Below are 23614 nucleotides of genomic sequence, written 5' to 3'. Positions count from 1 at the left end.
CAGGCAGGCAGGTGAGCAGTTAGGAGCCAGCAGTCCTGGATTATGAGAGGGATGTCTGACTGCCAATGGGATCGGGCCTAAACTGGCAGTCGGACATCCCCCGAGGTGTCCCAGGCTGGAGAGAGTGCAGACCAGGCTGAGGGACACATCCCCCCATGCATGAATTTCGTGCACTGGGCCACTAGTTTACATATAATAAGATTATTGAGATAGTTAGGTTTAAGTCTATTTTGCCATTTGTTTTAAATTTGTCCCTTCTCTTTTATTTTGTTCCCTTTTTCTCCATATTTGCATTCTTTTAGATTACTCAACATGGTTATATAAGAGATGGAGAACAAATGAGGTGAGCTATATAGCTGCCCAACTTACTTCCTGTAGTGTTCAGATCATATGACAGAAAATGGAACCCCCTTATGGCCTCCCTAAATTGAGGAGATGGAGCTGGGAGTGCAAAGAGGTGGCTAACCATCACAGAGAAGGGTACCAGTGAGGAGAAAGATACGCACAGAGAGAGCTCTAGAGATCTGTGGCACTCAAGTTTTTAGCTGAGAACCACCAACTGCTTATATTTCTGGTGGCCAGGTGCACAATTCCTCAGCCTGAGTGGCATCTATTACATATTACCCATCTTCTAAGTTGTTGTAAGATAGAATGAATATGCAAAAGAGCTTAGAAAATTATAAAACACATCATTGCATTAATATGACAATGGTTTAAATTATACAAACACCCTATTATATGAATCTAACAGTTCAGAACTGGGTGATCACTTCTAGGCGTGACTAATCTGTTGTTTATTCAGCTTTCATTGAATAATCTTATGAACAGAAAATAGTTCCAAGGCTATAGAGAGAAAAAAATTGCAATTACAGTGTTTACCTTCAAAGAAATGACCATAATGCAAACACACATACATAAAACAGAAACTTTAATCAAACCATGAGTTGAATAATATCATTTTTTACATTAATTCTCAAAGGGCTGCATCCTCGTTTGAGTGGTGGGATGGGAGCTGGTGGATTTCATCATCACTGATTTCACAAAGTGCTTGAGATTTGGGCAGAATTTCGAAGGAGTGAAAAGACACACCACTAACGAGACTGAGGCAGTGGGTCTACCAGAAAAGACGGATTTAAGAGCGGGGCATGAGTAAGTTCTCAGGTAGAAAAGAACAAGGTCGCAATTGGGCTTGAGTCTTGGTCTCTGTCCCTACCTACCAAGCAGCAACTCTGGAACCTCATTTCCTCCTCAGCAAATCAGGCTTAAAGGAGCTGCAGCATCTTCTGGCTCCAAATTGCATGATGGCTTCATTAAAAAAAAAAAAAAAAATCTCTAGTGAATATGAAACAGACTCATAGATACAGAGAACATTTTGAAGGAGAAAAAGGTGAAGGGATTAAGAAGTACAAATTGGTAGTTACAGAAAAGTCAGGGTTATGTAAAGCACAGCCTAGGGAATATAAGTCAATGATACCATAATAACGACATGTGGTGTCAGATGGGTGCGAGATTTCTGGGTGATCAGTTTGTAAGTTACATAAAAGTCTAATCACGGGGTTGCACACCTGAAACTAATATAATATACATAAACTATAATTTAAAAATAAAAAAATATTTTTAAAAATCTCCGGTGATTATGAAAGTAAACCTATTTTCTTGGCTCAAGCAAGAGTCAAAACTGTGGCATCTTAGGAAATGATAACATTCAAGTGCAGGTGATGAGTCAAGAAACAGAGTCAGAAATCACACACACAAGGAATTTAGGGGCCATTTAAAGTCAGAAAGCAGGAAAATGATATGATTAATCTCCTATGATGTTTGAAAATCCTTGAAAATACCTAATAGGAAGCAATCATTCACTTACCCCCCCTGGTAGAGAGAGTCTAGACACATGATGGCTGAGTGAATGTCTTCTAAAGTTCATTCTTTCTATGCAGTTGAGCTAGTCAACGCTAGGACGTGAGGAACAGAATCGCCTATGCTGGGCTAGATGGGCCATGACTTATACATCTCAGCATTTTCTCAGAAGAACTCAGACTCACGAAATGAAAGTATCCAACCAGAATTTTATTCATAATCACACATCGCAACGCCTCTCCCACCTTCACTACACTGTGCTTTCCTTATGTATCAATCCGGGGGCAGGGAGGAAGGGCGCAGCCAGAGGGGAACGTTTAAGAAACAAGCAATTCGTATACGTGTATATGGTTCGGTGCTGCTACTGCAAAGGAGTACAAAACCAGGCGCCAGGCACTGGAGAGAACACTGCTTTTTCTGCTCTCATTTGCGCCCTCTGAGCTGCCGGGCATAGCGATTGTAGGCTGCGTTGTATCCATAAATCATGGCGTAGCGCTCGCAAAGTTTGTGGTCGTCACAGGCTTCCCGGTTGATCTCGTAGGCAGGCTTGGTGCGTTCTCGGACCCTAGGAAGTGGGGGAAGGGGGAGAGGTGGGAAAGAAGCCCAGATTGAGAAGTATAAAGAGGAGGGAGAAATAAGAAAAAGGAGAAAAGATTATCAGAAAATATTGGAGAGAGATCCCATTTATCACAACCCCATATCAAGAGACCTTTGATGCGGCCGGTGTGGCTCAGTGGTTGCACGTTTGGACCATGAACCAGGAGGTTACCATTCCTGGTCAAGGCACATGCCTGGGTTGCAGGCTTGATCCCCAGTAAGGGGCGTGCAGGAGGCAGCTGATCAATGATTCTCTCTCATCATTGATGTTCCTGTCTTTCTCCACCTTTCCCTTCCTCTCTGAATTAATAAAAAATATATTTAAAAAAAGTTATTTGAAGAACAGAAAGGAGAGGTGGAACAGGGGGCATTTTTCTTTTAGGGGGAATATTTTTTAAAGTAAAAACAGAATTTTTCTTTCTGTTCTCTTTTTCATCCTCTCTTCTTCTTTTGAGTCGATCACAAAATAGTCTTCTAGAAATTCGGTTGTTTTCTGCATATTGTTTTAAAATTCTTTGATTTGGGGATACAATTAGAAACAATACCTATTTTGTAAAGAAACCTGTTTCTCACTCCATTCTGATCTGGGCTTCTACACTGTGAAAAAATGACTTCCCCATCAAGTTTTGTTACCCACCTCTCTTGAGCTTTAGCTCTCCATCTCTGCTGCGAGGATATGAAGGTATTAGCGTATCTCCTGTTAATGAAGGGACCTCAAAAGAGAAATAAGTAATTGCAGTTTTAGGGAAACAGTAGGTGAAAATATTTCCACGAGTAATCGCTAACACAAATATGTTTGGGAGCTCAATAACTCACGCATTTCATGTAAATAAAGATATGCAACAACCAAAGGGGAAGATAAATATATTTTATAAACTGCCTGACCAAAGAAAGTAATCACCCATACATGTGTCTTGAGACTTGTCACATTGGCCAATGAAATTTTGCTTGTTTGTTTTGATCTTGGGCAAGAACTTGTTTTTCTTCAATGTTGGTATTCCTATGTAAGTGTGTTTTTAAAATTCTTTTGAGGAGAAATTGTCTCTGTCCTGATGACTTGTAAAGCATGTCTTTAGATTACGAGTAAATGAAAGTTTAAACATGATAGAAGTAGTGGACAAATTGAAAATGAGAGTGATATGTTATTTCCTCTTATACTCAGTCTTTATAAGTCTAGAAATTCAGTGGCATTTAAGCAATGTTGACATCTGTGGTCTCTCAGCTGACTTGGCCTCCAATTCTGTACTTTGCCATTTGTCATTACTCCTTGTTTTCCGTCTCTGTGGTTGACCTGGTGCCAACATAAAATTTCCAAATGAGGTTTTATGGCTCCTAAGTTGGTTGAATGCAGTTTAAAGGCAATAGTACACTGCTTCAAGCTTTAAAAAATTGCTCATCTGGCGATTTTTATAGTGATTGGATTTAAAATGTTACTTCAGTTTTCCAAAAGAGGCCCTCTTTTTCCTCCCTGTGGTATGTATTACCATTTTGTGTGACTAGGAACAGGGAGAGATTCCAGAATACATGAAGTTTAAATAAGGAAGTCAAACATTCACTTACTGATTTCGTAGGATTCCATGCTTTCATGAGATTCTGGAATTTAAAAAAAAGAAGATTCATTTTATTATTATTTACCACACATTGAAATAGTCTAAATATAGTGAAGGAAGAAGAAGGAAGAGTCCCAAAGATGTGAAGAATATAGTTAACAATATGGTTACTACACATTTCAGGCATTTCTGACTTGTGCGTTGTTTCTCTAGCTGTGTCCTCGCTGTGTCTACACTTTAGTTTCTCTGATGTTGAAGAAGCTGGTGAATACAGTCTTGGCTAAAATTTCCCCCGGGGCTCTGAGGTTTTCACCCCAGTGAATTAAGACAATGTAAGTGCTTTTCACAAGCTCCAGAGAGCTGTCTTCTCTGATTAATCTGGGACGTGAGAGAAAGATTGAGGAAGGGACAGACGGGCCTAGAAGACAGCTAGGTTTCTCCAGACAGGCTGGGCAGATGCTCTGTGGGGCTTTACCAAGACAGGCTTCTGGGAGGTTCCAAAGGCCTCTTAAGAACCTGTGTTCAATTGGCAGCCACAGAAACCACTGGCTCCAGCTCCCAGCTCCCACTGGGCACAATGCCAGTTCAGAGAAAGAACTGAGATGATGTCAAAGCAGATGCTCTCTTCTTTCTAACACTCTCCCTCTTTCTACCTTCCCAGCAGGGAAACTTGGCAGGAAGAGTCTTAGATGTGTAAGCAAGTGCATCTGCTTGAAAATCTCAAAAAAGAGGCAGAGAAATCAAATCCTCTGACAACAGAGACCTTATGAATCATTTCAAGAGTCAGAAGCAAAAACAAACAAACGCATGCCACACAGGGTTATTAATATACTTTAGGTTGAAGAACAGCTCAAATATGCAGATTATTGAAGCATAAGACTGAATAATCTAAATAGTTTTGCTTCAGATTTCCTTTCATAAGCTTTGAACAGACAGATCGATTTAACAACATACAGAAACCAGGCAAAATTTATCTTTTGACAATTGAAATGATGAGATCTATTTTTTCTCTGAGATCTTTTAAATGTAAAACTTCGTTTTTTAGTGAATTCAGCAAACACATGTAGTAAATTCATGAGATTGCTCTGTCCCTAGAGAGGGCTATTATCTAATACATCACGTGAAAACTGATGTTTTTAAAGGTAAGTGGTTTGACCAGTATCCTTAACCAATTGTTACCAAAGTCTAAATAAACATCCTTAAAGATGAGACTCCAGGGCTGGGAATTTATATCTTCTTTCTGAAATAGCAAAGTTTCCACGTGTACAGTGACTGACCATCGAAAGGAATGGCCTGATACATAGCATAGAGTCTGGGTATTTAGGATATAAAAAAAGACTGGATGGAAGAGACGTGGGGCTTGGAACTTGGGAAATGTTAAGTTAATGGTACTTGAAGATTATAACAGAGAAAGGGGCGAGAAGAGGAGGAGGGAGAGGAAAAGTCGAAGTAACCTGAAGTCAGACACAGACAAGAAAACCAGAGAAATGGCAGGAGAAGGATTTCTCACCATAACACAAAGCTGCCACGGCCAAGGCCGCCAGAACGGAGAGAAGCAGCAGGCTCTTCATGGTCTCTCCGTGGTCCTGTGGTTGGCCTCACTCAGTGTCTTGTGCTGCACGGTGTGGAAGAGGCTCCTGCAGGCTGTTCGGGACAGGCTGTGTGGGGTTTTTATAAGAACTCGAGCAGCTGAAAGGGGAGGAACCAGTGGGAGGGGGCCGGAGAAGGTGGGGACTGGCTGGCACTAAAGTAGCACTGGGACTTTTCCCAAATATTCATTCCTTCCAGATATTATCTTCTCTGGGTGGGCAGTTTTCCCTCATTCCTGGATGTGACTGTGCTAGGGCAGGAGGCTGCGCTGGTACAGAAGCTGTGGCCGCCCTAGGTTTGGGGCCAGATCTGGGCAACGGTCCACAGAGAAGGGAGTTGCCACAAACACGTGTTTGCCTTCCTAATTTCTTCTCTGATCTACCCTCCTGGCCCTGACTGTGGGCCTTTCAGGTTTGGTCCCCAAACAGAGCCATAGTGTTCTGCTCGTTCCCCTAATGGGTGGCTGAGTGGTTCTGGGAAGAAAGGTCTTCATTTTTATGCCGATTTAATTTAGAGTTATGATTTTTTATTGATTTTTACAGAGAGAGGCAGGGAGAGGCAGAGAGAGATAGAAACACCGGTGAGTTATGTTTCCAGTAAGGCTGAACTATCAGTCTGGACCAAACGATCGTTTGCCTGATGATACGCACCTTTTGCATTTTTTCAAGTGCTCAGTAGGATAGAGATGTGCAGTGACCCTGTGCGTGAGTTCTATTTCCTCAGTTGACTCCGCTATAACTTGCTCATCCAGTTTTGTGACTTGAGTCTAAACCTGTGCCCGAGTGCCCTCTCAGGCTGGATATCGCTGATCTAGAGTGCAGCCAGGGTAAGAGGGTAACCACCTCTCACTTTCTGAAGGCATTGTCCTGACAATTAACAAGTTCAGTATGCTTTTAGTGAGTGACGGATGAGATGCAAAGTACTGTGCTAGGGGTTAAGGGGGAATCTACTGACAAACAAGACACGTCCCTAAGGAGGTAAGTAATAGCTACGTCCTATTCACTTTGCTCCACAGCTGTCATGCATCCTCAAACACAGATTTTCACAAACACACATTTCTGCTGTATCTTTAATAACAGAAGTGCTATTTTTTTTTCTTCTTACAGGAAGAGGATTGCAATTTGGTTTTAAGCAATCCTCTGGACTGAGCTCTTTCTTTCTTTCTTTCTTTCTTTCTTTCTTTCTTTCTTTCTTTCTTTCTTTCTTTCTTTCTTTCTTTCTTTCTTTTTTCTTTCTTCTTGAAAAGTTAGTAAAACTTTTCTATCAGATATGTTTCCATTGCCTGGGTACCCAAGAGTCTTCTTAGCCCACACATAGGCTTGAGTCACAGAGTAGCAGATTGTAGAAGAGCTAAAGGTGCAGGACCTCTGACTCGGACTGGAACAGCAAAAGGGCTGGGCTGGGGTGGGTGGGTATACTTTTCAGTGAAGATTTATTTCAAGGAGCAGTGATGAACAACTAGGTGGAACCTCATTCTTGTCCTATTGGGATGGACTTTTCCTGCCAGCCTCCACCCTCTGAAGACTTTTATAGACACTAAAGGATTCCCTGTTAAAGGAAATAATTCATTTTAAACTGAAGGATTAGTGAAGTTGGAAGGACCAATAAAATTCAGGTATTCCTTCCAAAAAGTTTCATGTTGAGATGTATTCTTTGTGATAAAGTCTTAAAGAAGACTTCAAAAGGAAGACAAAGTAAGTTCATTACTGATAAATTCAACTGTCATGACTTCTATTCACAAGGCTTTAAATCACACACTTGCTTCTGTGCCCTTTTTAAAGATAAATTATCAAATCACTATATCGTCAATAAATAGAGTGCAAAAGTCAGCTTACTACTTTGCATGGTTTGGGGGAAACAAGCTAGCCAAGGCTCGCTCATATAGCATTTTATATGCATTCAGTTAGTAATTCCCAATTAACATAATATGAAACAAGTTTAGTTCCAATGTTGCACCCCTAAAATGAGTAGGCTACTCACCTCCCCAACCCCACCTTCAGAATTAAAGAGAATTCCCTTTTTTCCAGGTACAAACACGTGCTTAGTCATGTCTCTTCTAGCCAGATTGCGGATGTCTCCTCCACTCCCAAGTTCAAATGATAACTGGGCTCTCTCAGTCTTTTTACTCTCAGTTTACTTATACTCCGTGAATCCAAACTTGAAAGTCTTACACTTCTCTTTCCAATGTAAACTTTGCCTTTTTTATAAGTCATTTTTAATCACTGCTTCCTAAACTTTTAAGCGTTTCTCTATATCATCTTGTTCTTAGTAGGGCTAACACTTTCTGTTGAAAGGTGTCTCTCACCAGTCACTCTTCTTTTCTTTCCACTGTTTTCCACCTGTTCCTTAGTTCTTCCATGCTAAATCCCAACTTATATCTGATTAATAAAAATTATTAATATATTAGAGGCCCAGCGTGCACGAAATCGTGCACAAGTAGTTTGCTTCGGCTTGCCTCAGTGGGCCGCCCCGCCTTGCCCTCTGAGAGAGCTGCTGCTCCTTTGGTCGTTACGGTGTCATGGCATTATGGCCACGAGCCTTTTATAATATAGATGTGAGAATCCAGGGCTCTTATTTTTCTCTCCTTCCTTAATATTCCCCATTTCAAAAATAATTTTGTGAGTGGCGGATCCAGTTATGCCTTTATAAAGAGAGAAAAAAATGGAAGTAGAAAAAAGGAAGAGGGGAAGAAATAAGAAGGACCTTGTATATTAGCTTTGCTGGATGGGAGAATTTTGGGTGGAGATTGAGTTATAGAGAGAAAAACTTCGAGGCAGCTAGCTATAGGATGTGAGACAGATTAAAATTGAGAAATAGGAAAAGACCAATAAAGAGTTGCTTTGGTTATAAATAGGATTTTTGGAGGTAGTTAGACAGTATTTGAGAGTTGACAGAAAATATTGACATTGTTTTTAATTAATGTTTGCTGCTAAGTTTGTATATTCTTTTTTAAAAATCATGTAAACATTTTTCAATTATAGTTGACATACATTCATTATATTAGTTTTAGGTGTACATCCCAGTGATTAGACATTGCATAACTTACTAAGTGATCATCCAGATAAATTCTGCACCCATATGACACCATACATAGTTATTACAATATTATTGACTATATTCCCAATGCTATACTTTATATCCCCATGACTATTCTGTAACAACCAATTTGTACTTCTTAATCCTTTCACCTTTTTCACCCATCCCTCCAAAGCCCCTCACATTTGGCAACTGTCAAAATGTCTCTGTATCTATTCGTCTTTTTCTGTTCTACTTTTTTGTTTATTTTGTTTTTTAGAGTCAATTGTTGATAGATATGTATTTGTTGCCATTTTATTGTTCATATTTTTAATCTTTTTACTTCTTCTTAAAGAAGACTCTAAATTTCATATAATACTGATATGATGCTGATGAACTCCCTTACATTTTTCTTGTCTGGAAAGCTATTTATCAGGCCTTCAATTCTAAATGATAGCTTTGCTGGGTAGAGTAATCTTGGTTGTACATCCTTGATTTTCATCACTTTGAATATTTCTTGTCAATCCCTTCTGGCTGCAAAGTTTCTATTGAGAAATCAGCTCACTGTCTTATGGGAACTCCCTTGTAGGTAACTAAATACTTTTCTCTTGCTGCTTTTTTTTTATAATATATATATTTTATTGATTTTTTACAGAGAGGAAGAGAGAGGGATAGAGAGTTAGAAACATCGATGAGAGAGAAACATCGATCAGCTGCCTCTTGCACACCCCCTACTGGGGATGTGCCCGCAACCAAGGTACATGCCCTTGACCGGAATCGAACCTGGGACCCTTGAGTCCGCAGGCCGATGCTCTATCCACTGAGCCAAACTGGTTTCGGCTCTCTTGCTGCTTTTAAGATTCTCTGTCTTCAACCTTTTGCATTTTAACTACAATATGTGTTGGTATGGGTTTCTTTGGATTCATCTTGTTTGGGACTCTCTGTGCTTCCTGGATTTGTATGCCTTCACCAAGTTAGGAAACTTTTCTGTCATTTTTTCAAATAGGTTTTCAATTTTTTGCTCTCTCTCTTTTTATTCCAGCACCCCTATGATGCAAATGTTGATTTGCTTGAAGTTGTCTCAGAGGCTGCTTACATTATCCTCATATTTTTGGATTTTTTTTTCTTTTTGCTGTTCTGATTGGGTTTTTATTGTTTCCTTATATTACAAACTAGAGGCCTGGTGCACAAAATCCATGCACAGAGGGGGGGGTTCCCTCAGCCCAGCCTGCACCCTTTCTAATTGAGGACATCCCTCTCGCAATCTGGGACTCTGGCTCCTAACTGCTCACCTGCCTGCCTGCCTGATCACCCCTAGCTGCCTCTGCCTGTTAGCCTGATCACCCCTAACTACCCTCCCCTGCCAGCCTGGTAGCCCCCAACTGCCCTCCCCTGCCAGCCTGATCTCACCCCCAACTGCCCTCCCCTGATGGCCTGATCTCACCCTCAACAGCCCTTCCCTGCTGGCCTGATCTTGCCCCCAACTGGCCTCCCCTGCCAGCATGATCTTGCCCCCAACTGCCCTCTTCTGCTGGCCAATTTGGTTCTGATTGGTTGGTTTCTATGCCAGTCAGCGTCAGAAGCTCCACCTCTTAGGCTGCCATTGGCTCCCCACAGCACCCAGATTTGGTTCTTTTTGGTCAGTTTCTATGCCAGTCAGCATCAAAATCTCCACCTCCTAGGCAGCCCTTGGCTCCCCACAGCACCCAGGTTTGATTCTGATTGGTCGGTTTCTATGCCAATCAATGTCAAAAGCTCTGCCTCCTGGGCAGCCATTGGTTCTTCACAGCACCCACATTTGGTTCTGATTGGTTGGTTCCTATGCCAGTCAGCATCTCTGGGCCTATCAACGGGGCCTGATCAGAAAGGAGGGGCTGATCAGCAGCTCCGGGGGAGGCCTGGAGAGAAATGGAGGCAAGGCTGCTGGCCAGACTGGGAGAGAAAGAGAGAAGCAAGTGCCTTAGTCGAGCCTTGGTCATTACTGGTCGTTACGACCCAGGGTTTTTATGTATTAGGATAGCTGATTTGATTCTTGGCTTCACCTACTCTACTGTTGGTTTCCTGTAAATTATTCTTTATTTCAATTAGAGTATCCTTTATTTCTGAATGTCCCTTTTTCATGCTGTTGAAGTTCTCACTAAGTTCATTGAGCATCTTTATAACTAGTGTTTTGAATTCTGCATCGAGTAGATTTCTTGTCTCCATTTTGTTTAATTCTTTTCTGGAGTTTTGTTCTATTCTTTCATTTGTAACCTGTTTCTTTGTCTCCTCATTTTGGCAGCTTCCCTATATTTGTTTCTATGTATTAGGTAGAGTTGTGATGTCTCCCAGGCTTGGTAGAATGGCCTAATGTAGTAGAAAATTTTGTATTTTCTTAATTGGGGTATCTTGTAAAGACAAGACCACATGAAGCGCCAACTTATATGTGAATTTTAGATAATTATAAAAGACATTTACATAGATATCTCCACATAACTAATGAGGAGAATATTTGAAGACCCTCCCAGAAGTGATAACAAAGGTATGAGAGAGACAATGTTAGGATTGCCAATTGCTTTTTTTAATTACACAGAATTTCAGATGAGATTGATAATGTGGTATAACCCAGGCAACAGAAGCCGCAGAATAATATAAGATCACTTATTCCACCAGCCATTAATAGTAAAAGAGAAGCATAACTACTCCTTTCAGGGCCAGAAGTAGTCTCATGATTTTAGTTCTTCTTTATTCACTCATCCAATAAATTTATTGAACATCTATTTTGTGCCAATTCTAAGCTGGGAATATAGCAAATAAAGGTATGGAACTTACTCTCATGAATCAAGTATGCTTTTAGCTCACAAACTTAATTAGTGGCTTCTCTGCCCCAAATGTAAGGCCATATGGACATCCATGCCTCCTCTGCTTGGGAAGGAGGTTTGGGGGAGATCTGCTGAGTTCCCCTGTACTGACAGCAGTGTTGGAGGTTCCATAGTGGTCTGCATGGTTGACCCAGTGCTCTGTGTTATAGGAAACTAGTAGAAAGAAAAGTCACCACCAGCCACACTTGGCAAGATGGCCTTAACTCTTGAGTGCTAGCCATGGCGAGAAGAGTAATGTGTGGAGAATAAATAGACATCATGACTTTTAAAAAATGTGTTTCAGCATCCAATTGGTTCTAGAGAAGGCCAAATGATATGCATTCTCATTGGGCTCACCTTTTTTAATGGGCATTCAAGAATATCTTTGCAGAACATTGCAAAAAGCACTGAGGACAAGCTCAGATAATTCTGACTTCAGGGAGAGAGTGGACAAGAGGAGATATTGGTAGAGCTGCCTGGAATTACCATGAGGAGAAGCTTCTCAGAAAAGCACATTTGAAGGAGGATATACAAAATATATATCTGTGACTAAAATGTAGTATTTCTGTGACTAAAATAATAGCACAGTGATAATAAAGTGAATATATTTCCCCACCAATTCTACGTCTTACTCTCTGCCCTTGCTTATTCTTTCTCTATTCTTTTTCAGACTGATAGGCATTTTGTCTCTTTGAGGACATTTCCTGGCTTCAGTCAGAAATTTATTGCTGTTCAATGAGATTCTCCTTTATTTACAGAATATTGGTTTTATGGAGTTCATATGATTATTTTACTGGCAGCAATAACACCCTTACTCTTACTAGTAAAGGAAAAAGGCAAGGGAGAGGAGTTATGAAGCAGTTGCATTGAAAATAAAAACAGAAATCACTTTCTAGGATATCAAAAGACAATAACACCCTAGCCAGTTTGGCTCAGTATATAGAGCGTCATGTCAGCCTGCAGACTGAAGAGTCCTGGGTACCATTCCGATCAAGGGCACATACCCAGGTTGTGACTTGATCCCCAGTGTGGGGTGTGCAGGAGGCAGCTGATCAATAATTCTCTCTCATCATTGATGTTTCTATATATCTCTCTTCCTCTCCTTTCCTTTTTGAAATAAATAAAAATATATTTTAAAAAAGACAATAATATGAGAGACAGAAATCCAGTCAACTTCATGGCACAGTGTAGACCTCTTAGTTCTGTTCTTTTAAGGAAAGCCCCTTGAATGGATTCTACATCTCAGATTTTTTTATTGACATAGCTTCCCACACACCTAACCCCTCAGTTCTTTCCTTAATTTGTCTTAGTTGAACTAAGTGAAGATAAATGTTTATTAAGTTCAGGTAAGGGAAGAGCATATAGGGAATCATGGACAGAAACTTCTGGGAAATGAATGGTGGAGAAACCTGGATATTAAATAAACTGAGCTCCCAGTGGGAACAGCTGTAATTTTTCTTTTCTTCTCATATAGATAATTTCTCTACCCTTTTCCTTTCCATTAAAAACTTCAAGTTTTAAATAAGACAGTAGATATCAAATAAAAATTATACAACTATCCAAATAAGATTATCATATATTAAGTGCTTGCTATGTACTAGGTACCATGATAATCATTTTTATTCATTGTGTTAATTTACTTCTTATAATAGTCCTACAAACTGAGTATAATTACCCACATACATGTAAGCTAAAATTAAGTTCAAACAAGTTATATATTTTATCCAAGGTCTCCACAGCAACAAAATGAGAAAAGCAGGATTCAAACACAGGGATGTTTGATTTCAAAGAATATAATTTTAACCATTGATACAATCATGCAATACTTCCCAAGTTTTTGACACCTGCTCAAATAATTCTGTAACTGTGTCTATAGGGATTCTTGAGTCCTTGGTTTCAGAGCTAAAGTTAAATTATACAAAGATATACATATTTAAAATGCTAATTTCTTACATATATACACAATGGAATACTACTCACCAATCAGAAAAGATGAAGTACTGACATATTCAACGCCATGGGTGGACCTTGAGAATATTATGCTAAGTGAAATAAGTCAGTCAGAAAAAGCTTAGAACCATATGATTTCACTCATATATGGGATATAAAACTGAAACTTGTGGACACAAATAGTAGTGTGGTGGTTGCCAGAGGGAAGGAAGTGACAGGAGAAGATTTGACTTTGGGTGGAGGGTACACGGTGCAATATACAGATCTTATAACATAGAAACCCACACCTAAAACCTATATGATCATATTAACCAATGTCACCCCAATGAATTTAAATAAAAAATAAAATGCTAATTTCTTCAATATTCTTTAAAATAGGATAATAGGGATAAAATATTAACATATTGCCACTTCAGCCCATTTGGTTAAATGACTTAAAAATCAGATAAAGGGATGAACATAGAATTGGAACCCAAGCCCCCCTTTCTCTATCTAGAACTCTTTATACTAAGTTATCTATCCAACCAAGCTCCAATTCAGATAGTTTGCCAAAACTTCTAAGTTTACTTCAGGATTCACCAAGTCTCATCTCAGTCTATGAACACTCATATTTATTGACTGTCACCTGACACTAACTCTGGTTTGGTATAAAAATACAGGCTCACTCTAGCTAGTTTGGCTCAGTGGATAGAGAATCAGCCTGCGGACTGAAGGGTTCCAGGTTTGATTCCGGTCAAGGGCACATGCCCAGATTATAGGCTCATACCCTGGTAGGGGGCATGCAGGAGGCAACCAATCAATGATTCTCTCTCATCATTGATGTTTCTCTCTATCTATCCCTCTCCCTTCCTCTCTTAAATCAATAAAAATATTTTAAAAATAAAAATACTTGCTCTGCTATGTCTACAAAGTCAATTTCTACAGTTACTTACACCCCAAGCAAAACTGGAAATCAAGGCTCAATTTACAACATGCTTCTTCAACCCAAAGCAAGTTTCTTCTCCTGACTGGAGATGAAGTTAGGAAAGGCTGGCCATTTACTCATCAGACCCTGGCTACTTCTTCTGGGTGAGGTATGAAGTTAAACCCAACTCAGAACTATTGGATGGATTAAGTAAGACAATAAATGTAGAGCTCCTAGATTAATGGCTGGCATGTAATTCTGTGTAGTACACACAGACAACAAATGTTATTTCAAAAAATATAATTTACCTCTATTGGTTTAGTGTTACTTACATTTTTCCTAGTAGCATAGGAATAATAGATTGCTGAGGATGACCTAAGCAGAGGAGAAAATGCAAAAAGTGGGAGTGATTGGATCAGCAAGATTTTGTACAATGGGAGCCAATTGGAGTCCTGAAAGAACTGTTTAGTTCTGACATTGCCAGGCAATGCTTGTGTGGCTTTTGAACAAATAATTTAATTCTCTTTTAAACATGAGTTTGAATAGACTTCTATAATTTTGTGCTTTTAGATTATCTCATCCTTTAAATATATAAACAAGATAAATTATTGGGTAATCCAATGTTTGAAGGAACACTCTGTTCTTAATGCTATTTTGCAAGTGATACTTTTAGGGGTAGGGTTGTTGACTGGTGTTTGGATGTCCATCAGCGGCCCTGAAAACCACTAGCAAGGCTCCATTCAAATAACTGCCTGATGAGTGGGCCTTATCTGTTGTTGTTTCCCAATGTAGTCAGATAACTTCATTAAAGTTGGACGTTGATATGCTTTGAAATCCTTCGGACAAGAACAGCAATCACTTTATCCAGGGTTTGGTCAGTGAGAGAACAATCTTGTGGAAGAGATCTGAAACTCTGCAGTTCCTCTCTTTGTTTCATCATCTAGTCATTGTAAACTCTGAAAATAGGAGGACATTCAGGAAAAAAACAAAACACTTTTCATGTTAATACTAGTATTAGGGAGAATACAGTGCAGAATACACCTTTGCTAATCAAGCTACAAAGTGAACAGACTATGAAATAGGTTAGTTACACATCTGATTTATTTGGGGTAGAACTGCAATGGAAAATGATACAGTGACATGTGGGTTGGAATGACCTGTGGAAATTTAATTCAGCCTTGCCTGATGGCATTCACTTAAACAGTCCTAACACCAGTGCCTGTCTGAGTCTTTGGGGGTCTCACCCCCTGATCCTGATTCTTCCAATTTATCATTTTCTGAGTTTCTCATAATCCTAGATTATTTATTTCCTGCCGCTATGGAATTTTGAAAAAGACTTTTATTTTGTTGATGGAATAAAAGGATTTTTTATTGGAGTTCTTTTGCTGGCTTTTGATAGAAGATAAATGAGTGGGAGCAAGAATGGGATAAAAAAAGGCAGGGAGATAAACTGACTGGAACAAGATATAATGAAATTTTTGCTTTGTTTGGAGAGAACAATAGAAAGGCAGGTGAAATGGATATGGGCGAGGGTATGGGGTTAGTAATGATGACATGAATGTTTGTTTATTTTGCTCTTCCACCAGACTAGAAGGTCTTTGAGGTTAGCCTCTGGATCATATTCATTTTAAAAGCATATAATAGCAACTCATTGTTTGAATTAAACCAATATACCTCTTACATGCATCCCCAATTCTCTGATGACATTACTGATGGTGAAAAAGAGCTTGGATTTGGAGTCAGCAGGACTGAGTATGTACTCTGCTCTGCCACTTAATGATCTCTGCCATTTCCCTAATTCTCATTTTTTTATTAAAAAAGTGGGAGTGATGGTAGTTAAATGCAGTACTTGCATCCTCCCTACAACCACATCAAAATTGCAATGAAACTACAGAACAATTATTATTCAGAACCACCTGAAATCTAGCTGGACAGAAGTCCTACAAATAAGGATATAAAGAAGGAGCCACATGGAAACTGGTAGGAGAGGTGGAGACAAGAAATGGGCTAGTCCCACACCTATGAGTGACAGGTAAAAATTTGGAGGGATAGCTTGACTGCAGAGGTCCTCCCTGAGGAGAAAGGGTTCTAAGCCCCACACCAGGCCCCACAGCCTTAGGTTCCAGTGCCAGGAAGAGAAGTACCCAGAACTTCTCTTTCTAAAAACCAGCAGGGATTGTGGCTGAGTTACGTGGAGGGCTGCTGGAGTCCCAGGCAATTCCTCTTAAAGGGCCTACATACAGACTTACTTGGACACATTCCCTCTGAGTCCCAGTACTGGGACAGCAACTCAAAAAGCACCAGGGACATATGGGGAGGAACTGAATTGCCTGGCATCAGGGTGAGAGCTGGAGTGGGGCAGCTTTCTCCCAGACAGAAGTGCTAGCAGAGGCCATTATTGGATGTTGATATGCTTTTAAGTCTTTCCCCCACAGAGCTTGCAGGTGTGTGCCATATATCTCAATCTCCATAAACCTGGATATCACTGTTTACCCTGAACTGGTGATTCCTTGAGACCCCACCCCACCAACTTTTGGGCTCACCTAAGTTGTTTCCAGTGGCTTTTCCACATGAATGGCCTATCTTGGCTCATGCTTCAGACTATCCTAAAATCTCTCAAACAAGCAGCATCTAGCCTAGTGTGCCCCAAACCTCTCACTAAGTGGTCCCAGGCTTAGCACTAGAGGTCTCCAGTCTAGGTTTGCAGCTTGGCCTCTCATAGGCACCTCCAAGCTCAGCACAAGTAGCAGCCACATGCAGATTACTTTGTAGCTCATGCCAGGTGGCCCTAGGCAGAACACGGGTGGCAGTTTACCTTGGCCTGTACATCCTGGGAAACTCCAGAGCCAGTGCTCTCGTGGACAGCTTCAGACAACATCGACCACCACCCAACCACTTCCACAAGTAATGCAGTCAAGGGGCAGACTCAGTGGGCACCAGAGCCCTGCTGAAGTAACTCCTGCACTGTGGGGTAGGCCTCTGAACAACTGATATTTCAGACAGTTGCAGCAGGTCATTGCAGCTGATTGACCTGGGTGCAAATTCTTCCCATTGACATGCCAACAGCAATTAAGGCTCATTTACAAGAGGAGGGTGCACAAAGCCCACTCTAGGTGTGCCCAGCTTGGGCAAATGGGGAGGCTGTGCCACTGAACCCTATACTACACCTATTACATTAGGCCACTCTACCAAGCTTTGGAGACATAGCAGCTCTACTCAATACATTGAAAGAAACACAGGGAGGCTACCAAAATGAGGAGACAAAGAAACAAGTCCTAAATGAAAGAACAGAACAAAAATCCAGAAAAACAACTAAACAAAATGGAGATAAGAAATCTACTAGATGCAGAGTTCAAAATACTGGTTATAAGGATGCTAAATGAATTTAAGGGAAAAGTAGATCAACTTAGAACTTCAACACCATAAAAAATGACATGGAAACCATAAAAAAGAACCAGTCAGATATAAAGGATACATTAACTGAAATGAAGAATAAATTTAGGGAATCATCAGTAGAGAAGATGAAGCTGAGAATTGAAACTGATTTGGAATACAAGGAAATAAACAAACAAACAAAAAATACCCAATCAGAACAACAAAAAGACAAAAGAATCCCCCAAAAGGTGGATAGTTTAAGGAGCCTCTGGAACAACTTCAAACATGCCAACATTTGCATCATGAGGGTGCCTGAAGGAGAAGGGAGAGAGCAAGCAATTGAAAACTTATTTGAAATAATGACAGAAAACTTCCCTAACTTGATGAACAAAATAGACATACAAGTCCAGGAAGTGCAGAGAATCCCAAACAAGAAGAACTCCAAGAGACTCACACCAAGACACATTATAATTAAAATGCAAAATGTTAAAAACAAGGAGAGAATCTTAAAAGCACCAAGAGACAAGCAATTAATTCCCTACAAGGGAGCTCCTATAAGACTATGAGTTGATTTCTCAACAGAAACTTTTCAGGACAGAAGGGATTGGTAAGAAATATTCAAAGTAATGAAAAGCAAGGACTTATGGCCAAGATTATTCTGCCCAGAAAAGCTATCATTTAGAATCAAAGAACATAAAAGAGCTTCCCAGACTAGACAAAGCTAGTTAATCACCATCAAACCAGTATTACATGAAATGTTAAAAGGTCTTTTTGAAGAAGAAGAAGAAAAAAAGATTTTTTAAAATGGTAATAAATGGGACTACATCAAAATAAAAAGCTTCTGCACAACAAAAGAAGCCATTAACAAAACAACAAGAAAGCCCACTGCACGGAAGAACATATTTGCCAATGCTATTTCTGATAAGGGTTTAATCTCCAAAATTTACAGAGAACGCATATAACTTAACAAAAGGAAGATAAACAATCCAATAAAAAAATGGGCAAAGGACCTAAATAGAAACTTTTTGAAAGAGGACATATAGAAGGCCAAGAGATATATGAAAACATGCTCAAGTCACTAATCATCTGAGAGATGCAAATCAAAACAACAATGAGATACCATCTAACACCTGTCAAAATGGCTATCATCAACAAATCAACAAACTTGACAAGTGCTGGCGAGGATGTGGAGAAAAAGGAACCTTTGTGCACTGCTGGTGGGAATGCAGACTGGTGCAGCCACTGTGGAGAACAGTATGGAGTTTCCTCAAAAAGTTAAAAATGGAACTCCCATTTGACCCAGTAATCCCACTTCTAGGAATATATCCCAAGAAATCAGAAACACCAGTCAGAAAGAATATATGCACCCTTATGTTCATAGCAGCACAATTTATAATAGCTAAGATTTGGGAACAACCTAAGTGCCCATCAGCAGATGAGTGGATTAAAAACCTGTGGTACATCTACACAATGGAATACTACGTGGCTATAAAAAAGAAGGAACTCTTACCATTTGCAACAGCATGGGTGGAAGTGATTAGCATTATGCGAAGTGAAATAAGCCAGTTGGAGAAAGATAAATATCACATGATCTCACACATCTGTGGGATATAATGATCAACATAATTTGATGAACAAAAATAGATCCAGAGACAAATGGCAGAGAGCAACTAAAGGACTTGTATGCATGCATATTAGCATAACCAATGGACACAGACATTGGGGTGGTGGGGGCTTGCCTGGGGTGGGAATGGCTGGGGGAGCGGGGGGTCAATGAAGGAAAAAGGAGACATATGTAAAACTTTAGACAATAAAAAAATGGTAATAAATACACATCTATCAGCAATTAACTCTAAAAAACACAAAAGTACAGCATTGGGAATATAGTCAATAATATTGTAATAACTATGTATGATGTCAGATGGGTACAAGATTTATCAGGATGAACACTTAGTAAGTTATGTCTACTCACTGGGGTGTATATCTGAAACTTATATAATATTGTAAGTCAACTGTAATAAAAAAAATGTAAAAACAATAACATAATGGGGTGATAGTGGAATGTAGCTTATAGAGTTGTAGTGAGGATTAAATGAGATAATGCATATGAGCATCTAGCTGGCACAGTGCTGGCATAGGGTAAATGTTCCATGAAAGTAGCTATTATTATTATTTTAATCAGCTATGTGACCTAGGGTAAGTAATTTTCTCACTGAAGAATCTGAGTGATGACAATTGTTACATACATTGTTATAAAGATTTAATCAACTTTGAAAAATACCCAATGTTTCTAAGATTGTAGTTGCTCATTAAATCTTAGTTTCTGTCCCTATGTTCCCAGCTGTCTTTTGAATACTTTGCTTTCACTATTTTCCAGCATGTAACCAATACTTAAGCCAAACGGAGCAACTTTTCCCTAAGTATTACACAAGTAAGCTTCCCAACGTGGTTATTTCTCAATCTTTTAAACACTCCCTTAACACTCTTAATTCTTTACTAGCACATATCTTCTTCCTTTTTGAATTACAGGCACTTCTGTTCTCCATCTTGCCACACAACCTTTCCCCAGCTATCAATGGTACACTCAGCGGTATCCTCCTCTTCCTCCATCCCAGACACATTTATCTACCAGACTCTGATTTATTATCTTGAAAACTGTTATGTCTAAGAAGATTGAATTGATGAAAGAAAAAAGAATTCTCTAGCTGAATTCACATATTGAGTTAAATTTCTCTAGTGTGTTCTCAGAGTAACTCTAGGACATCCTTTCATAAATCTTACCGAATTTTATTACAGAATACTGAAATGGTTTACACGACTGGGTCATACACTGAATTTTAAGCCCTCAATGGAAGTCAGACTTGAATTCTATTCATAGTTGTAGCCCCAGTTCTATATATGTTATCTTATCTTCAAACCTATTGTACTGCTTGAGAACCACAGAGCTCAATGAAGTTGTCCTTAACAATGCACTCCAGCAGGGTCAAAACATGCTCAAAATATCACCGACCTTTAATTGAAGTATAAATTTAATTTCTTATGAAGTTATGAAATTATTGTAATTAGCTGAAAAACTAAATAATTATAAGTATGCTTAAAGATGGGAAAAATGCTATTTCATTCAAAAAATTTTTTTCACTTTTGGTTTATGTAGCAATCCAACTATTAAATTAGACTATTATTCTCTTAGTGAAATAGCAATATTCCCCTAAAGTTTCCAGATAATAGCATTGTAAAATTAAATTACAGTGTAAATACATGAAGAAATGTATTTTCTTTCCAAGGAAAACCACTTGAGTAGCAAGAATTCCTCTGGAAGAATAAAGCAAGAAATGTTCTCTTACTATGAGTGGGATGTAAATTCTCCCCCTATATACTTGACTTTACTTCTAGAGTTTTATACTAGTACTAGAGGCCCAGTGCATGAAAATTCATGCACTATAGGGTGGGGGTCCCTCAGGCCAGCCTGCCCCCTCTCACAGTCCGGGAGCCTTCAGGGGCGGGAGGCGACCCGGTGAACAGGGGAAGGTGACACCCCCATCACACCTCTGCTGCTGTCACTGCCAGCAGCGCAAGCCTCGGCCAGCCCTAGTTACCTGCACCTCAGTCAGCTCTAAATGGGTAGGCAGCTGCCATCCAAGGCTTGCCTGTGCCTCAGGCCAGCCCTGGGCAGCTGGGAAGCCACCATCTGAGGCTTGCCTGTGCCTTGGGCTGGCCCTGGGTGACTGGACAGCTGCCATCCGAAGCTTGCCTGTGCCTCGGGCCAGCCCTGGGTGGCTGGGGGGCTGCGGGGACTGGGGGACGCCGGAGGCAGGCATGTGGTAAGACTGGGCCAGCCTGGGGGCAGGCCCAGCCTTTCTGTGCGCCTGCTGCCCAGGTGGGGCTGAGGGGACTGGGCGCCACCATCTTGTGGCTTTGGGCACTGTCATCTTTGAGGGCATGACAGTCAATTAGCATATTCCCTCCTTATTGGCTGTGGGCACTGCCATCTTTCAGGGTGTGGAAGTCAATTAACATATTCCCTCCTTATTGGCTGTGGGCACCGTCATCTTTGTGATGGCATGAGGGTCAATTAGCATATTCCCTCTTTATTAGATAGGATACTGATCTACCAAAGTGGGCATGTGTATGCAACTGAGGTCATTTAGAGAAACTAACTCCATGTACAGCACCAAATGTTTGCAGATTAGAGACATAAGAAGTTCAAGGGAAAGAAAACAAGAGAATCTGAAAGGTTGCCAAAGGCCAGAACTAATTAATTAATTATTCATTAAACTAGGAATGAATAATTAATATTTATTAATTAAGTTGTGTTTTATTTATTTCTTTTCTCCACTTTTTTCCTGTTCCACCAAAAGTCACCTGTACCAAATGGCTTTCACACAAAGCACATTTTTTTAGTTTGAAAAGGACAAATATGACTGTATTACCTATAAGTAATGTACAGAAGTTAATTCATGAAAAAGAGAGAGTATGGCTATCCAAAAGCTTCTTCTTTCTGTCTTCATGCACAATTTTCACAGTCATTGAACTAAAAGGAAGAAAATTTTGTACCATTCTCTTTTCCCAGAAGCTGTTCTGTATTTGTTAGAATGAATTCCAGAACTTTATTCCCATCTTCAAATGATGAAGACACGAACTTTCTCACAAGGTCAGCAGCCAGAACTGGAGGATTTGTGGGGATACATGTTTTAAAGCCAAAGATTCTTGGGAAAGAGAAGAACTCGGATATAGATATTGGTCTCACTTGAGAAATGCAGTGCTTAAATACTTAATGTTTTGGTGCCAGAAATAAATCAAATAGACAATGGTGAAAAAGCAAAAATGTTTCCGGAACAACCAGAGGTCAATTTTGACTTTAACTATTCTGGCAAGCTTAACCTGGATTTCTCAGCCCCCACATTTGGTCTTCACATTGTGTTTTGTACCTAGACTCACCCCTTCTAAGGCCAGTCTCAGTTCATCCGGCTGGGGTTTTTCCTGTGTATGCTAAAAGATAGTGCAAAAGCTGACTCACTGCTCTCCTTGCCAGCGAGTCTTTCTGCTGCACAAAAGAAAGCAACAACATAGGCTGCCTTGAACAGATTTGGCAAGGCTGACTTGCAGGAATGACTTCCATATGGTGTAAGATTAGAATTAATTATTAAAACACATGGCAGTTAAAGAACCCTAAGGCATTTTGAGTGTCCTGAAAGAAAAGATCAAGAATGAAAAAAAATACTAAAAATCTTCAGTGATTTTGTAAATAACTTTATACAGTCCATGGCACATAGCCTTATTTAAACTATTTGGGGCTTAAATGATACTGGCCATATGCACCAAAATTGGAAAAAAAAAAAAAGGAATAAGAGAAGCACTTTTTTTTATTGCTTTTCAAAGAGAACAAGGAAAAAAGATATGGAAACAGCTGGACAAATCTATAATAAAATTTATATATGCATATGAATATAAAAATATAGCTTATTATGTTGATATAGAGAATATACTTTATTTTTATGAAGTTTTTACAGGCAAATGGAGGCTCAGAGTTGTCAACTGACTTGTTCAAAGAGATACCAGGGACTTACATGCTTTGGGTTTTACCTGACTTAGAACAGTTCTCTGTGTACATATTTATATGTTTGTTGCATATATATCATTTGTACTAGAGTGTATATAATTTACACTAGACTATAGATATTTAAAGAGTGAAGTTTGTGCTCAACTCCTATCTGTATTCTAATGTAACACATGGCACATTGTCTTGCAAAAAGTAAGTATTTAATAATTATTTGGTAAATAGAATTTATAAAAACAAGTTAACATTATTAGTGACATGGACATTTCCAAGCACAATAATGATTCTCTTGCTCATTTATTTTACAAACACTTATAAACTGACTACTCTATTTCAGACACCATATTAAATAGAATTCATATTGGTCTTCAACAAAATT

The 23614-nt window shown here is 39.6% G+C and overlaps 1 protein-coding gene across 1 annotated transcript; it reads right to left on the bottom strand.

Annotated features, from left to right (window-relative positions):
• Positions 1-2046: 2046 nt before the first annotated feature.
• Positions 2047-5671, bottom strand: MGP (matrix Gla protein). The gene is made up of 4 exons (XM_008140443.3): positions 5515-5671; positions 4015-4047; positions 3092-3167; positions 2047-2422 (listed from the first exon to the last, which is right to left on the bottom strand). Exons 1-4 carry the CDS (start codon positions 5573-5575, stop codon positions 2281-2283), a joined length of 312 nt encoding a protein of 103 aa, XP_008138665.1. The 5' UTR covers positions 5576-5671; the 3' UTR covers positions 2047-2280.
• Positions 5672-23614: the final 17943 nt, after the last annotated feature.

This window comes from Eptesicus fuscus, chromosome 7, assembly GCF_027574615.1.
Source record: "Eptesicus fuscus isolate TK198812 chromosome 7, DD_ASM_mEF_20220401, whole genome shotgun sequence".
NCBI lineage: Eukaryota > Metazoa > Chordata > Mammalia > Chiroptera > Vespertilionidae > Eptesicus > Eptesicus fuscus.
This window is presented reverse-complemented; position numbering and strand designations above follow the sequence as displayed.

Excerpts from the sequence above, each read along its gene's own strand:
- MGP (XM_008140443.3), bottom strand. The coding sequence starts at position 5,575 with ATGAAGAGCCTGCTGCTTCTCTCCGTTCTGGCGGCCTTGGCCGTGGCA. Across the intron at positions 4,048-5,514 it reads CGTGGCAGCTTTGTGTTATG|AATCTCATGAAAGCATGGAA; the intron begins GTGAGAAATCCT and ends TTTAAATTCCAG. Across the intron at positions 2,423-3,091 it reads AGAGCTAAAGCTCAAGAGAG|GGTCCGAGAACGCACCAAGC; the intron begins GTGGGTAACAAA and ends CCCACTTCCTAG.